This window comes from Nipponia nippon, unplaced genomic scaffold, assembly GCF_047370975.1.
Source record: "Nipponia nippon isolate SJK-2023a ecotype South Korea unplaced genomic scaffold, ASM4737097v1 scaffold_10, whole genome shotgun sequence".
Classification (NCBI taxonomy): Eukaryota; Metazoa; Chordata; class Aves; order Pelecaniformes; family Threskiornithidae; genus Nipponia; species Nipponia nippon.
Genome location: NW_028262291.1, coordinates 33389791 through 33404261, shown reverse-complemented (window position 1 = coordinate 33404261; position 14471 = coordinate 33389791). Strand labels below are relative to the sequence as shown.

At 45.6% G+C, this 14471-nt stretch overlaps 1 protein-coding gene across 2 annotated transcripts in view; it reads left to right on the top strand.

The window, feature by feature from the left end:
• The window catches only part of GALNT16 (polypeptide N-acetylgalactosaminyltransferase 16), a 78900-nt gene that overhangs the window by 26294 nt on the left and 38135 nt on the right, over positions 1-14471 (top strand). For both annotated transcript variants that reach the window (XM_087746478.1, XM_087746477.1), the window contains exon 2: positions 12080-12255. In XM_087746478.1, the coding sequence (XP_087602604.1) occupies positions 12080-12255 (176 nt within the window). The remainder of the gene's footprint in view (positions 1-12079; positions 12256-14471) is intronic.

Genomic DNA, 14471 nt, shown 5'->3' with positions numbered 1-14471 from the left:
TGGAAACTGCTGAGCTGGTGGCTGGGTTGCGAGCCAGCCAGCCGGAGGTGGTCAGGAGTGCAGGCTGTGCGTGGTGCGAGGAAAGTGGGACCAGACTGCAGGGCCCTGTGAGCTTTCTGAAAATGAAATGTGGGCAAAAACTCACTAGTTGAACATGTGGAGAAAAATGTCAGGCATATCTTTTAATAAACGAAGCTCCCAAAATCTGCCTGATCAGACTTATGGTTTAGCCAGGCCAAAAACCAGCTATAGCCCAAGGTTTCTGTAGCAGTGTTATTGCTGACCACAAACATTCAAACATTCAAACATTACTTGGTTTGAAAATCAAGTTTTGTGTCGTGTCCTTTATCTTCACCTTCTGGGGTTTTAACTTCTAGGTATCCACCTTTTTCTCTTCTGCAACTACAAAGGGAAAAAATTACCCTTTCAAACGAAAATCTACGAGTTCTCCTAACAACATAACGCAGGAGTTGCATCTTTATGAGATGATCTTACGAGACACTCAACAGAACTGTGAGCACTGTATGTGCGGAGTCAGATGATGGCTGCCCTTTGTATTGGATGGGGATTGACAGAGTAATGGACTTTTTAAAGATCCTTGCTGGTCATTGCAATCATTGACTTTATTTTGCCGCAGTTTGCACCTGCAGAATGAGATGAGTGGCTGTGTGGGGGACCATGGCGCTGTGTGCATGGGGAGAACCGTGTTTCTGTGGGAAGTGGTTTTCATACCTGTTCTGAGCGTATTTCAAGACTGTCAGATGCGTGCATTTTTGTGATGCCTGCTTCAATGGCTCTGCTCTTCCTTATATGCCCAGCTCTTTCTTGGTTGACAGTGATTAAATAACAGAGCAGGGAGGCTGTTGAGGAGGCCTCTATAAATAATGTGATTGAAGTCTAGGATGACAGAGGCCTGCATAGCATAACACGGGGGTTTTTCATATTTGACAGGCATATATGAGCCCATTTCATGATTCTTCATTGGTATGCACCATCCTTGATTAAATTTGCTATTGAGGAGGTGAATTTAATGCCTTTGCAAATGGAGACCCAAGCAGGAGCAGAGCACGGCTCTGAGGGTCTTGTCAGTTCAAATTGATTGCTGAGTCCTGGAGTTGGAGCAATACAGTAACAGAAAAATTAACCAATTAAAATGGAATATCATTTGGTTCCTAAACAAAGTACCAACGGCCTGATATTCTCAAATCTTCACAGACAAATAGACAATGTGTTTTTGCACTATTAGAAGATAATGTTGCATGCTGCAGGGCTGAATGCATGGCAGAGAACATATCTGAGTGAACAAGGTCTTGTGCAGAAAGGACTCATTTTTGTAATAAATCATGGATGCATATGCACCATCACTACTGTCACTACAGAAAGAGTACCAGTACAGTCCCTGGGGACAGATCTCATGGCTTTGAACCTCCGAAATAAAAGTCTGCATTGTGAGCTGAAGGTCATTCTTGAACTTCTCTAAGAAACCAGGTCATGATTCAACAGCGGCACGAGGAGTTATATTAAGTCACTCTGTTGTTGGTTTACAGACAAGTTGCATTTTCATATTGGGCCTGGCTAACTCCCAGCCAATGGGTCCTGCCAAGAGCCTTTCTGTGTGATGTTCAAAAGCTAATGTGAAGAAGAGTTGTGTGGAGCATCATGGTAAATTACCTGACTTGTCAAGGTCGCGTCCTACCCAGGTGTTATTTCTTGGGAAGACAAGCTCCGTGCAGGCTTGGGCTGTGAGCCAGCCTCCAGGAACAGCGTGGTACCCCAGCCGGCACAAAGGCAGGAATGTGGCTCCCTGAGGCCAGCCTGCCACCCGGCTGGGTCTGCAGGATGTGCTGTGCTTCCCACCTGCATGGTGCAGCTATCTGTGAGAGGCTGTAACAGCATCTAGCTGGTGATTAACACGGGGAGAGAGGAGAGAGTTAGTGCGGAACTGGATAATATTCAAAATCATGACTGATGGAACAAGACCCACTAACAAAAACATCTTGGGGAAAAATCTTTCCTTGCTGGAAGATGGGGAGAAATTCCCACCTCCTGCTGTGGGGCTGGGTTTGTCCCTGGTGGGGGTGTGAAACATCCCCTTGTCTGCCTGGCTCAGCTGTGCATGTGCACAGTATTTCTGCGGAGTGTGAACGTTGGCTAGTTGCAAAACCACGCTATTTTATTCTTAATCTTCTAATCTCCGTTTAAAGCTCTAGCTCTTGAGGATGAATGATTAAAAAGGTACTTCAACTTCCTTTCTCTAGCCTTAGCAAAAAGCCCTTACAGCGTGATCTTGAAGGCAAAGAAAATGAGCCCCAAGTTTAATATAATTAAATATTTTAATGCTTTGGGTGAGCAGTGCCCGCTCCTCAGTGCTAGCTGACCTCTGCTCATCTCTTAAGTAACTAGTTCACTGCTGACTACGTTAGCAGCTTATGAGGTCTAAAGTTGCTTTCTCCTCTGAGAAAATATCTGTGGAGGCATCTGTCACTCTAGACAGTTGTGATTCACTGGGAGGAAAAGGCTGAATGTAGGTCACTTGAGTTCAAAGGGAATAGATTAGTACATCAGCACAGGAGGCACAGACACACGTGTCTGTGCAGACAGCGTAGGTGGGGGAGTGAGCATAGAGAGACACAGTTTATGTCACTGATATGTTTAATGAAGACCTAGACCACCCGCATTTGAACTGTTTTATTGGCTTCATAGGTGCTACCAGGTAGTCATGAGGGCATCATCTGTCTTGATACAGAATGCTATGTCAATCTGTCTTGATACAGATGCTATAAATCAGGGTTCAAGTAATGTCTAAATGGCCACTGAGCATCTAACACTTAGAAGACAGGTGATAAAACGTTGTGCCTTTTTCTTCTTTGTTTTAAGAATTCAAAATCACTTGGAAACAAGGAACGTCCTTTACATATTTAAATGTCTATAAAGACCGGGATATTTTTCCAGAAGCAAAAGTGCAACTTCCTGTAGAGCCTTTTTTTTGCTCTGAAGGACCTCGAAACACACTTTTCAAACTGTTTATGTATAACCTTTAGCAGAGCAGTACTCCTATACACAGTAAGTAACCCAGATGGCTTTTGCTAAGGAGGTTTGCTATGTGATACTAAACAGATGTCTGAATGTAGATGGCTTCGTGTCCATGTGACCGTCGTTTCCATGTGACTGTCGTTTCTCTGTACAAAACCTTAATTCCCAGAGGCACTATGTCCCCACTATGATCCCCCTTGGGATCTCTTTCTGACAATGCCGCTGTTTTGGTGGGGGTGCCAGCACGAACTGCCTAGTCCCTTAGGTATTCAAAGAGTGCGCTGTCATGTCTGTCTTCTCCCTGACGCCAGATGTTGTCATGGATATTCGTGGATAGAGAGAGGTACGCTTGGAAAACAAGTGCTATTTCAGGGAAAAACAACCCCACAGACCTCACACTTCTCTCCCGTGCTGGTACTCAGGAATTTGAAGACCATCCCCCCACTATTTTTCAGAGTTTTTTCCGCGTTGTTTTTTCTCCTGGAGAGAAATATAAAAGCATAAAGGTTTCTCCCAGCAAAAATGGCAGTGTTCATGTCACAAGAAAATTTGCCAAATAGAGAAAAAATGAGATGAAGATGAAATGAACATAGAAGCCATATGTATGTGTGTCTGGACATGTGGGTGTTTATACAAAATCAAAGTATGTGAATGTCATAAATATATTAAAAACAAAAATTGTAATATAATTTTTCAGTTTTGCATAATGGACATCTGTGTGCATTGTACTTCAAACTGAGGGATGGAATAGGCCTTGGCAGCTGCTTCATCTCATCTGGGGTCTGGTTTTCCACGGTTCTGAGCAGGCTCATTTCCTCAGAGCTGTCTGGAAGAAAGTGCCCTCAGGCATCTATCTTTGAAGCCCTTTCAGCTTCCACTGCTTTGCTTTATTCAACACTCCTAAAAACAAAAGACTAGAAGAATGCCGCAGGGCATCATGTCCCCTCCCTCCAGTTATGGGCAATGTCTTCCTGCCTCTGGGCAGCTGGGCCAGAAAACTTTGCAGGATCCAGCCCTTGCTGACTGCTCAAGGTCTATTCAGGATTACATAGCTGGGGCAAAGATGGACATACTTTACGGAAGTCATCTCCTGCTATATGTTATATCTGTATATGCTACATCTGTCTTGGCCAGCAATAGAGCATGATAACCAGTGGTATTGTGCCCCTGTCACGTGAAGTTGTATGATAAATTCCAGCTTCTCATGTTACCATTCTACAATGAATATACATCAGGACTGTATTCAGAAGGGAATCCAAGTAGGCATGATTTATGCATGGACTGCTAATCTACATGAGGGCGGAGAGGGGCTAGTTCATGCTGAAGCTAGTCACTGCATGTGGAAGTGACTTGTTTGCATGCAGTATGATGCTGAGCTCATATAACCAGCGTGGCAGCGAGTACCCCGCACTCTTTAGGGTTGCTGTCTGCAAAATGAATGAGACTGATATGTGCTGTAGTGCTGGCGCTTATGCACTGTGTGTTACTTTTGGCTGTCCTCCAGTTGTCAACTTGTGCTGCTTTGCATACCTTTGGGACCTGGGCAAAGTGATCCAGATGTGCTTCCTGGAAGCATCCCTCCCTTCTGTAGACAAGGACTTGCAGGATCAGGATGAAATATCATAAGAAGCATGCTTCTCCACAGGGTCACTAAAGAGATGGCTGAGTGGGATCATTAGGCAGAGGCCACATGGCTGTCTCAGGAGCAAGGTTGTGAGTTCTTAGACATGAAAGCAAGGAGTTGGGACTATGGTAGGACAGACACCACCTTTCCATATGCTGAGAAGTTGGATGAGGGTAGTGGTGTGTGAAGCTATCAGAGAACCACCACTCGTGATAGGCAGAGGTAGTAACTTAATTGCTCTTGGGTTTTTTTTGCTGCTTTCTCTGTAAACTTCTCCCACACTGTTTTCCTCTCTTGTTTTGCCTACTTTCTTCCCCAAAACTGCCCAAAAGACTAGCTTGTCAAACCATGGCAAGTCTACTTGAAAGGTAGTGGCCAAGCCTTGTCTGTCAACACACTGTTGTGACCTGTAGGTCAACAACATTCTGTTTCTAAACTCTTCACACTAACAACCCATGTCTGCTTGTGACAGACATCATAGGAGAGTGTGATGTTCACCTCATCCAGGCTGTAGGCAATAACATGGAAAACACTGTGCCATCTTCTGTGTCTCTTGGAGGAGGATCTGAAAGTAGCATCCAAAAATCGATGGGTGTGGGGAGAACATTGCTGTGGAAACCAAACACAGAAAAATAATTGCTTCTCTTTTCTTGCCTTATACAGGATTTACACCTTTTCAGGCCAGATGCTTGAGGACACTGTCCTTGTCAACAGCTCAATGTCTGGCAAAACTGTGAGGGAAGAAGAGAAGAACAAAATAGAAAAAGTTTTGTGGAATCCCATGACTTCCTAGCCATGAGGCAGGGATGAGGACAAAGGGTTTCTCAGGGCTAAAACAGAAGAGAGCAGAGATGCAGTCTTGCAGAGCTGGCAGAGAATTGCCTCTGCAGGCACAGAAGGCAATAAATGCCAGGAGACGGTGGAAGAGAATAGGGAGGTGGAGAGGCACCTTGGGCAGCAGCAGTGCTGGAAAGCAAGCCCCATCAGACTTTCCCTGCTTCTCACTCCCACCATCCCTTGGTGACTACAGCTCTGTCACAGGGCCTGGAGAAATCCTGTGAGCTGGCAACCATGGCCTCTTCTCAGCGAGAGGGTATTGAAAATAGCCTCCCCTGAGGGCCCACCACTGGTCTCTTCAGCCCAATTTGGAACTGGCAGCAGGCCTCAAGATTGCCCAGTGCTGATGGCAGTAGAAAATCTCTTGTGGCCAACTAGCTGGTGTGGGAGCTGATCGATTCAAGTTGCTTTACTTCTTCCATTGTGTTACTCCAATTTGTGCAAGCTACAAACAAAACATTCAAATCGGTCTCTGAGCTCCTCTGTCAGCATTTGCACTTCTCAAAGAACAGAGATGGTTTTATTTAACTGTGGTAATTTTTATTAACATTTCATAACAGAAGTTCCATAAGAGCATGGTTCCTAAACCACATTTAAAATGCTTTACACAGTTAAACAAAGCATGAATAAAATAGGCCCTGTGCTGTCAGGCACCGCCTTTTCTCTAAAAGTATTTTGAGCAATTTTTCAGAGAACTATATGGACTATTTAATGAGATATAACAAGAGCCATGTGCACACTGGGATTCCTAAACCCAACTGGAAATGAAACACACCCTCTAAAAGGCGACAGGCATTCAAGAGGCCATATCTTGCAGGTTTAGCCCATAAAGAGTAGTTTGCTCCCTGGGCAAACAGGATCTCCTGGGAATTTCTTGGGAGCTTCTGCAGCTCTCAGTCCTGTCCTGTCTGTGCTCTGCGCCATTTGTAGCCCGTCCGTGTGCCAGCATATGGCTTACAGAGCTGAGCAGCACCTGTAGCATCCCCAAACACTGCTGTGCTCCCTAGCGTCTGATTGCTGGTGATGGTGCTGTGCTGTCCTGTCCTCTCTGGGACTTGTCTTCAGGTCACTGGGACAGTGTATGGAGCAAGTGGAGTGAGCCCACGGAGAAAAATTTCACACTGTGCAGGCCCCAGCAGCTCCACTGGGGTTTATAGAGGTGACTTGGCCCTGGCCTTTGCTCTGAGGGAAGATGATTTGCTCAGCCAGCAAGGTTGTATCTCAACCCAATGGGCATTAAACCAGTTCAGAGGGGAAACCTCTGCTGAGGGGGGTTGGACCTGCAGGGCTGGTGGGAGGGAGGTGCTGGCAGGGTTGGGGATCATGGCATTGGCAGTATGTGAGGCTGCGGCAGCAGGATAAATCAAAGGGGGTCCTCGAGAGGGAGGAAGGTTTGGTGAGGTTATTACTCCCTGGCTTGCTTTGTGTCCATATTCATCAGTTAGACCTTCCTGGTCAGTTAGTTCTTCCAGGGAAAGGCATTTACTGGGGATGGCTTGTGATTGATGCTCTTCTGTCCTGGGATTTGACAGAGCTGACACAATCATGAAAATGAGCTTAAAACAAAAGAGAAGCATGGCAGCCCCCTGCTCCATTTGTTGTACTAGTGCTAAACACTTGTACGAAAGATATGCAAAAGCTGCAAGGTATATGTCCTGTCATATAAAACTGCTGTTGGACTAACTTCGCAGTAACTGTAAAATGACTAATTGCACTTACCTTTGAGAGTTTTTCATACCTTACTCTAGTTAGGTAATGATTCCTCATGACCCCTGGAGTATGGTTATACTTTTTGAATTTGGCCAAGCCTGCTGTTACAAAAAAATATCTTGGGACCCTGAAGTCCTCAGTTGCTCTGGTTTTAGTGGCTGTTTGCACGATGTTGGAGCTGGCGTGCCTGTGTCTGGTGGCAGACTGTGCCAATGCATGGAGGTGAGTGGCACTGTCTGTATTATAGTCTTGCTATTTTACAAGTGATCAGGCCTAGAGGAATATCACTGTGCTAGTCAAGAAATGAGCCTCTCAAGTTTTCATAGATATGCATGGCATTAATTCCTTTCCCTTAATCCCTTGCTTACAAAGTTAATTTCACTACTTAAATAGTTTCTGGTCTCTTGAACCATGTCAAAACACAAGTAAGAATGTGCTTTCAACAGCAGAAGAGCAACTCAGTCTATTCTGTTACTGAAAGGGAAAAGCGTATGTGAAAGTGAAAAATGGCGAGATGAGATAAGAAGGTTTACAGTACTTCCTGAAATCTTGGTATGTGAATTGTGTTAGAGGTCTCAGCAGTGTTTGGGACAAACCTTAATTTGTGCAAACTACTTTGCTAATCCCTAGTCTAGACACTCGCATTTCCAGTGCCTATTCATCTTTATTTCTGCTTTCATCTAGCAAATTTTTTTTGGTCTATCACAGAGCATCAGTCAGAAGGAACTGGGCTCTTCTGCTCCCATAACTCCCACTTGTTGTTCCAGCCTCAAGCATGGGGCTACAGGGTGTGTAGCTACATAGAGAACTTACAGGTATGAACTGTCCTGTTGATGTGGTAAAAGTCTTAACTCTGCACTCAGCTGTACATACTGTGCCTTTAATATACCCAAAGCTCATATGTGCTTATATTGACATCTCATTTCTTATGAAGTGAGAGGTGTTAATTTGAAGGGAGAGGAAAGAGACATTGGTCCACCCTCCTTAGAGGGTCTGGCAGAGGACGGACTACTATTGCATAGAGAACCTGTGCTGCTCCTGTCAAGTATGTTTTCAATTAACAGTGAAAAATGTCCTGTAGTCAAACATCTATATTCTAGGAAAAGAATCTGATAAAGCAAGTCAGTCTTTAAATATAAGCTTTATGTTTGCTTTGCCAGGCTTGTCTGTAGCTGTCTGGGCTCCACTCAGGATGGTGTTTGCTCTCTTCTCTTTATTGGGCTTTGCTGTTGTGTGCTTTGTAATGAGCTGTAATATCTAGGGCTTTTCTGAGGAGCTGCTACCTTGCTGTTTCTTCCATGTTTTGTATTAGCGCAGACCTGATAAACTGTAGAGGTCTATGGGGCCTTATTGAATTGTATTTATTGTTTTCAGACTTTTTTCCCCCCATTTGTTGAGACAATTTTGAATTCTAATCCTGTTCCCCAATACGTCTGACACTTTCGCTGGATTTCCTGTGGATTTGTTAAATGTTCTCTGTCTCAATATCCAAGGTGCTTACGAAAATACTGAACAGTGCTGGATCCAGAACAAACCCCTAAGACCTGCTCTCACCACAGCTCTCACTGGCTCTCTGCTCTGACAGTGAAGAGCTGGTAATTCTGCTCTGACGGTGGCTTTCCAACCTGTTTCACCCATTCTGCATTAGTTTCATCTAGACTATTATTTCTCTAGCTTGATAATGACAACATCTTACCAGTCCCTATCAAACACCTTACCAAAGTCATGATGTATCTATGTACTGCTTCTCTACACCCTGAAGACTGATTACTCCATCACAGGAGAAAATTAGGTTAGTCTGACATGATGCGGTCTTAACAAATCTCAGTTGGCTCCTATTTATTACCTTGTTATCTTCTTGGTGCTCAAGATCAGTTGTTTGATTACTTGTTGATTACCTGTTGATTACCTGTTGATCAGCTGTCTTTCTGGAAGCTGAAGCTAGGCCCTCTGAGCTATGATCCCCCGAATCCTCCCTTTTCCCTGTTTGAAGAGATACTGCCTGAGATAAAAATGAGAAATGTTCTTAACTGACAATTAATTCCCAATGCTCTTTTACCACTTTTTAAATTTGATGTAATGTGAGTAATGTGAAGTAACGTGAGAACCGTAGTATCTAGAGGAATTACCCCTAATCGTTCAATTTTGAATGTGTCATGCCCCTGAAGGCACTAATGGGCCTTCCTGTCCCTGCCCACTCCCCGGGGCTCCCCCGACCCTGCCCACGGCCCAGGACCCCATTTCAGCCCCCTGGGGCTCCCTCCACCCTGCCTATGGCCCAGGACCCCCGGGGCTGTCAGCCCTTGCCCCAGCCATGCCGCAGCAGGGCTGGTCTCCAGCTCCCCACAGCCAAGGTGGGCCCACGGCCTGTCCTGTCCCCAGAGAGGTGCCCAGTACCCGGGGTTGGGGTTGCCACGGTGCCCCCAGCTGTCCCGCTCCTGGCTGGAGGGTGGGACAGGCCCTGGCTGCCAGGCCCTGCCCTGAGCCCCACCATGGGGAGCCCCCGGGCCCCTGCAGTGCCCTGACAAAATGGCTCCTCAAGACTTGTTGCTACTTCTAGCTTTTTGCACAACGTTCATGGCAATATAAACCAAAACCCGCTGTTGTTTTTCCAGATCTTGGGGAGACAGACATAAGTAGTAAAGGGCAAGCAAGTGACCCCAAAATATTTAAAGGTGCATGATAAGCCAGGCCTTTGCTACAGATCAGTATTGTTTTCTAGGGCAAGAGGAAAAAGAAATGGAAGCTAAGTTTGACAAAACGCCTAGTATGAATTAAAAGAGGAAAACATTTCAATTTCTGGAGGTACTAAAGTAATTATTTTCCTCCTCGTATTAAAAATACCATTTCAAGGGGGAGTCTAGGCAGCAGGCTGTGAAACCAGCCATACAGGTAAGTGAGCTGTTGCCCTAACCCAGCGACATGCCCAGCCGGGGGGGGCGGCGGTGGCGGGGGGACGATGGCGTCCCTCGCGGAGGGGCAGCAGGGCAGGGTGCTCGCTGCCTGCAGGGGTGGGAAGGAGGCAGACTTATCTGCCGAAGTGTGCCTATGCGAGTCCTGCACTAGGGTAAATCCATATGCAGCAGCTTGCTTGTGCAGTGGTTGAATAAGTTTCTTTGTGTTGAAAATAGTGGCGCTTTTTTTATTTCCTATGAAAAGACGTTTCCCACATTCTTGTATGGTAAGAAAGGGAAATCTGACCTTGGCTGTATGAGGCATAATTTGATGGGCCTTCTTCAATTTTTTTCTGACTTCATTCATCTTCTCTCCAAATCAAATAGTCCTAACCTTTAATTTCTCTTCATCCTCTAGTAGCTTCCTTCTAGAGGTCAGTTTGACAAAGCTGGCGCTCTGGCCACAGCTGCTGAGCTGTCACTGATTTCATACAACAGCGTTCACCGTAGTTTCAGTTTTCTCTGTCCCATTCGCAGGGCACTCGATTTGCTGTATTTCCCATCTCGGCAGACCGAGAGTGGGATTTCATTATGCTGTCCACAGCGACGCTCAGATCCGTAACCCGAGTTGTCATGGTTCATTTGAAATCCATCAATGCGCATGAGTAGTTCAATTTGTTTCTTCTAATGTTCATTATCTTGCACTTGTCTACACTGAATTTCATTTGCCATCATCTTACCCAACTGTCTGGTTCTCCTAGGGTTGTCTTTGCTGCAGGGTAGCCCTTCTCAGAGAAAGGGGCAGAGACATTTGTTCTTCTAAGCGCTCTCCTGCTTCAGGAATTTGCCGTGGTGCTGTGTCTCTTGAGTTGTTTCCCAGCCCATTTAGATGGCTGAACCAAAACGCTGTGTGATATTGGGGACCAGTCCACGGTCTCTTGCCCTCTAAAACTCCTAAAAGGAGCCTTATAGCAGAGGGAGAAACATGATCAAGCCTAGTATTAGAGGGTATCCAAACTATTTTACACAGAAGGATCTCAAGATCTGGGGATTGTCCAGCGCTTTGGGTGAGATGTGGATGTGCCAGAATCTGCCTTTTTTAAGGAGCTCCAGCACTCCTTCGTGCAAGGCTGGGAGCATTTTATGGCTTCTTCATGATTTGGTCTATCAAATGGCTACCATAGACAATTTATTAAAATACTTTTATTGTATAAACAATCCTGATTGCTTTATAAGCTGATATTTTACAGTTTCTAGGTTGTTTCCAACCAAAATCTTATATCTAAGAGTTCAGCATGGGCTGGAACTGTGCCTGTCCTCCCTCTCGGTGGTCCTAGTGAATGGTCTTCAGGTGCTGGCATTGCACTGACTCTGTGGCCTAGGAAAGGTAGAGGGAAATTAGGAGAGAGGAGGGATGGCCCAGGAGTTTTAGGTCTTGCATGGGATTGGGGACAGTCACATGCAGCTTCCAACTTTATCATGGGCTTCTGTGAGACTGGGCAAAGCTGGGCAAGGCACAGCAAGGAACCTGTTGCATCAGCTGCCTCTGTGCTTGCATGTGATAGCAACTGCAGAAAGGCTGAAACTGTTTTTCCTCAAAATACTGTGTTTTAGCCACATTGGATGGGGGCTGCTCTCAAACCCACGTTGCCTGGAAGGGTTTCCAAATGCCTGCAGTCTCACACGTTCTGCGTAACAAGCGCTAAAGGGAGTTTGGCTCTGCCTGTGCTGTCAGGAACAGCAGCTTTCGTCCCAAGCTCAGTCAGTAGGGATAGCGAGGCCTGCAGTTGTAACACCCTATCTGTGAGGGTTTCCTGCTTTCCTTTCCAAGCTCTTGCCTGTCCTGCCTTCCCCCATACCTGAGCCACTTCCAGACATGTGGTAAACAACCTGTCTTAATGTGTGTGTCTGAACTTATTACCTGTGTCTAAACATGAGTCGGCTGCTCTCCCTGATGCTCTGATGCTTGTCTCTGCTCTAGATGACAAGGGCTCCCCAAGGAGAGAAGAACAGCCGGAGGGGTTTTGATGAAAAGGCTTACTTGTCCTCAAAGCTGCTGAAGGCCGGAGAAGACCCCTACCGCCAGCATGCTTTTAATCAGCTAGAGAGCGACAAACTCAGCAGCGATCGGCCCATTCGGGACACCAGGCACTACAGGTACCGTGCAGCCCTTGCTCCAAGCCATGGCTGCTGCTTGGTGTGGGGAGTCCACTGCCCTCCTGTGTTGTTCTGCAATGTTGACTAAGGATGGTTTGGGTTTTTCTTTGCCAGCGTCGGTCCATTACTTCACTGTATTTCATGGTTAATCTGGAAAGGTCTCAAATGCACAGAGACCCTTGACTAATTCGGTCCCAGTTTGTTGCTTTTCTAGCATCTCTTCTCCCAGGTCCAAGTGTCATCTTGTTGTTTCAGCACAGCCTCTCCATTGCAGCTCAAATTGCTCATCTGACAGTTGTTTTTTACACAACTCCCCTCACACTCATGGCTTCTCTCAGTGACCCTCTGTCCTGGCTGTAAGGTACACCACTGTTACAGCCTTGCTTTACTCTGGTGTTCCTCACCTGCTGTGCCCTGACCGTCTGAAGCTGGTTTGGTGCCTTCTTTCCAGCCTGAGCATTGCGGTTTGGAAGAAGGCTGCTGAGGTGGGGATGAAACTAATGTGTGAATATTTCGTGGCTTGCAAAGCGCTCATCGTTCTCTCCTTGTTTCACTGGGAGTGAATTTATTCTGCTGACTAAACTCATCTTTAAATTGCTAATAGTGCTCAGGTAACTATTTTATAGTTTCTGGAGTACAAAAAGATAATGTTGTACCTTGTAAACTGTAGGTTTGATAGTGATAGGATAGTGTAAAACAACCTACTTCAATGGAGAAAAGATAGAAGCAAACTAACCATGTCTGAAATGCTTGTCTCTCTGGGCTGGAACATAAACCCCACCTAGGGTTGCAAAGCAACACTTCACAGCTGCTGGGAATGGAAAACCAGGCATCTAACTTGATTGAAACTGTGAAGGGGATGTCAGGACACATGGAGCTTTGTGAGCCTGCCAGCACTGACAGCCATCAGGGTGCTTTGTGAATGCAAGCAGTTGGGACTTTGGTTGTGAGATTAAAGTCTTGTGCTCGTGTTCCCCGGCATAGTACTTGGGATTGGCTTCCCAGTGACTCAGAGGCAGCGGTGCCATGTCCTGCATTACTGACAAGTCTCCCTGCCATGCAAAATTGTTGTTTTCTGTTAATCTGCTGTTATGTTCTGGCCTACAAACAGCTGACTTCAAAGGTAAATTATTGTTCATTTTGATCTGTGGTAGCATGCAGAGCATGCTTTTTGCGAAAAGCCTCATCTGTGCACTTCAGTCTGAAGAACAACATATATGTGATTGCCTGGAAATGTATGGCCATTTCAGCCCCAGCTTTGCAAGGATTCCCTTCAGCAATGGGGAGTCCAAAGCAGATAAACCTATTCCATGTTCCTTCCCTTTGCAGAGGTGGCAGTTTGGGAATGAGGGAGCTGTTTTTGAGTACCTTGTCTTGTAGCATTATTGGAATGGTTGCTGGGGTGGCAGCTTAGGATGAGGACTTAATTCAGCTGGTACAAGTTATATGTGGTTTGAGGAAAGCTCATCCTTGTGTCACAAATGGACCTGGCGCTCTGTTTAAGGAGTGGGGAGTCAATAGGTCACTAACATGTCACTTTTTCTTCAGGCACCCAAGCAGAGCTTGGGCATACTTGACTCCACATCCTACAAGCTCCTTCTGACCTAGCATGTAGCTGTTTTTTTGATCCAAAGCAAAGAGAGGGCCAACTTTCAAGCACAAACTTTATCCTCTGTGATGCTATAGTAATGCAGAGATCTTGGTAAGACTTCCCCAAATAAACATACACCAATCTCTGCTGCTTTTCCACTTCCTGATGCTTAATACATTTTATATGCATTACATCATGGAGTTATTTTGAAATAATAATAAATGTGGTATGTCTCCTGTCTGGTCTCAGGTTTTCCACTTAGTCTTTATCAAGGTTTCTTTATATGTTTGAAAATTGCTGTAAGAAGCTGCTGTCCCCTTAATAAAATATTGCAATGAAAAAGTCATAAACCAGTAGGATTGAATGTGATGATAAAAACAGTAACAGTTTAGTAACAGCCATAAAAGAACAGTAAGTAAATGTGGCAGTACAAGTAGTGGCTGTAAGAACTGAATTGTACTCCCTCCCAGGATGGATTCCGTCTATGCGTGGCCTTGAGTTGTTAAAAACACTAGGCCACAATTTCAGGTGTGGGCTCTTCATCGGGCAGGGAATTAGTGCAGACTGACTGCTGTTCGACACTGGCTGGCAGTTAAGAGGCAGACACTCTGGAGGAGTAGGTCAG